General features: G+C 32.3%; 1 protein-coding gene across 1 annotated transcript; it reads right to left on the reverse strand.

Moving 5' to 3' along the window:
- Positions 1-593: 593 nt before the first annotated feature.
- LOC138387263 (small ribosomal subunit protein eS27-like) lies at positions 594-776 on the reverse strand. Its single transcript, XM_069474198.1, has one exon. It carries the CDS (start codon positions 744-746, stop codon positions 594-596), a length of 153 nt encoding a protein of 50 aa, XP_069330299.1. The 5' UTR covers positions 747-776.
- Between the last annotated feature and the right edge of the window lie 265 nt (positions 777-1041).

The raw sequence follows: 1041 nt of genomic DNA on the forward strand, positions 1-1041 counted from the left end.
AGCTGCCCTATTGGACAGCACAGCTCTTGGATATAAGGACTCTTTTTATAAAAAACATAACTGAAATATACCACATATAAAAATTCATATTACCTTAATATCATTAAATTTTCAATTCCAGTGCTCAGATTTTTTGAGATACATCATAAATGTTTTTTATAGTTAATTTGTTTGAAGCTAAAGCCACACACTTTCATAGTCTGTTGATATGTCTCATAAGTTTTTTCAATCTAACAGTTTGATGAGGATGCATCAATTTTCATTTTATACCAATCTATGTAGTTTGAATTTTAAGCCATTTTAAACTGTGGATATATAATTTTTAACCATTAGTATTAATATATCATCAGAGATTGTCTGGGTAGTGGGACTATATACCACTACTTGTTGGTATTACAGAATGCTTGTCTTTTTGTTTTTAAGTACAAATCTCTTTTTTTATTGCCATAATCAAAACTTTATTAACAAACTGACATCAAAATAGGAGATCACTGTTGTATACCTTACAAAATCAAATGTAATTATCTTGGTACATTAACTAGAATTTCTCTGTGAGATAATGCAAATTCAGGAAGTTGTGTAGACCATTAGTGTCACTTTCTTCTAAATGAACACCCTTCTGTGAGTCTGGCCTTTTCTCCTGTAGTCTGGCACAACACTGTTGAAAAACCTACACAAAGATCCACTGTCTGAGCATGGCTGAAAACTATGGTAATCTTGTAGCAACCTGGACATTTAACATCCATAAAATAAGAGTTTGGACTTTGAACTAGCCATTTCTTTTCTTTTTTGTTTTTATTTCAGAATATTACGGGGGTATAAATGTTTTGGTTACCTAAATTGCTTTTGTACCATTTGAGTCAGTTATAAGTGTGTCCATTATCCAGATAGTGTGCATTGTACCCGTTAGGTGTGAATTTACCCTTCCCCTTTTCTCCCCTCCCACCTGCTGGATTTCTTATGAAGGTTATTTCCATATGCACACATAAGTGTTGATCAATTAATTCCAATTTAATGGTGAGTATATGTGGTGTTTGTTTT

This window comes from Eulemur rufifrons, chromosome 7, assembly GCF_041146395.1.
Source record: "Eulemur rufifrons isolate Redbay chromosome 7, OSU_ERuf_1, whole genome shotgun sequence".
NCBI classification, from domain to species: domain Eukaryota; kingdom Metazoa; phylum Chordata; class Mammalia; order Primates; family Lemuridae; genus Eulemur; species Eulemur rufifrons.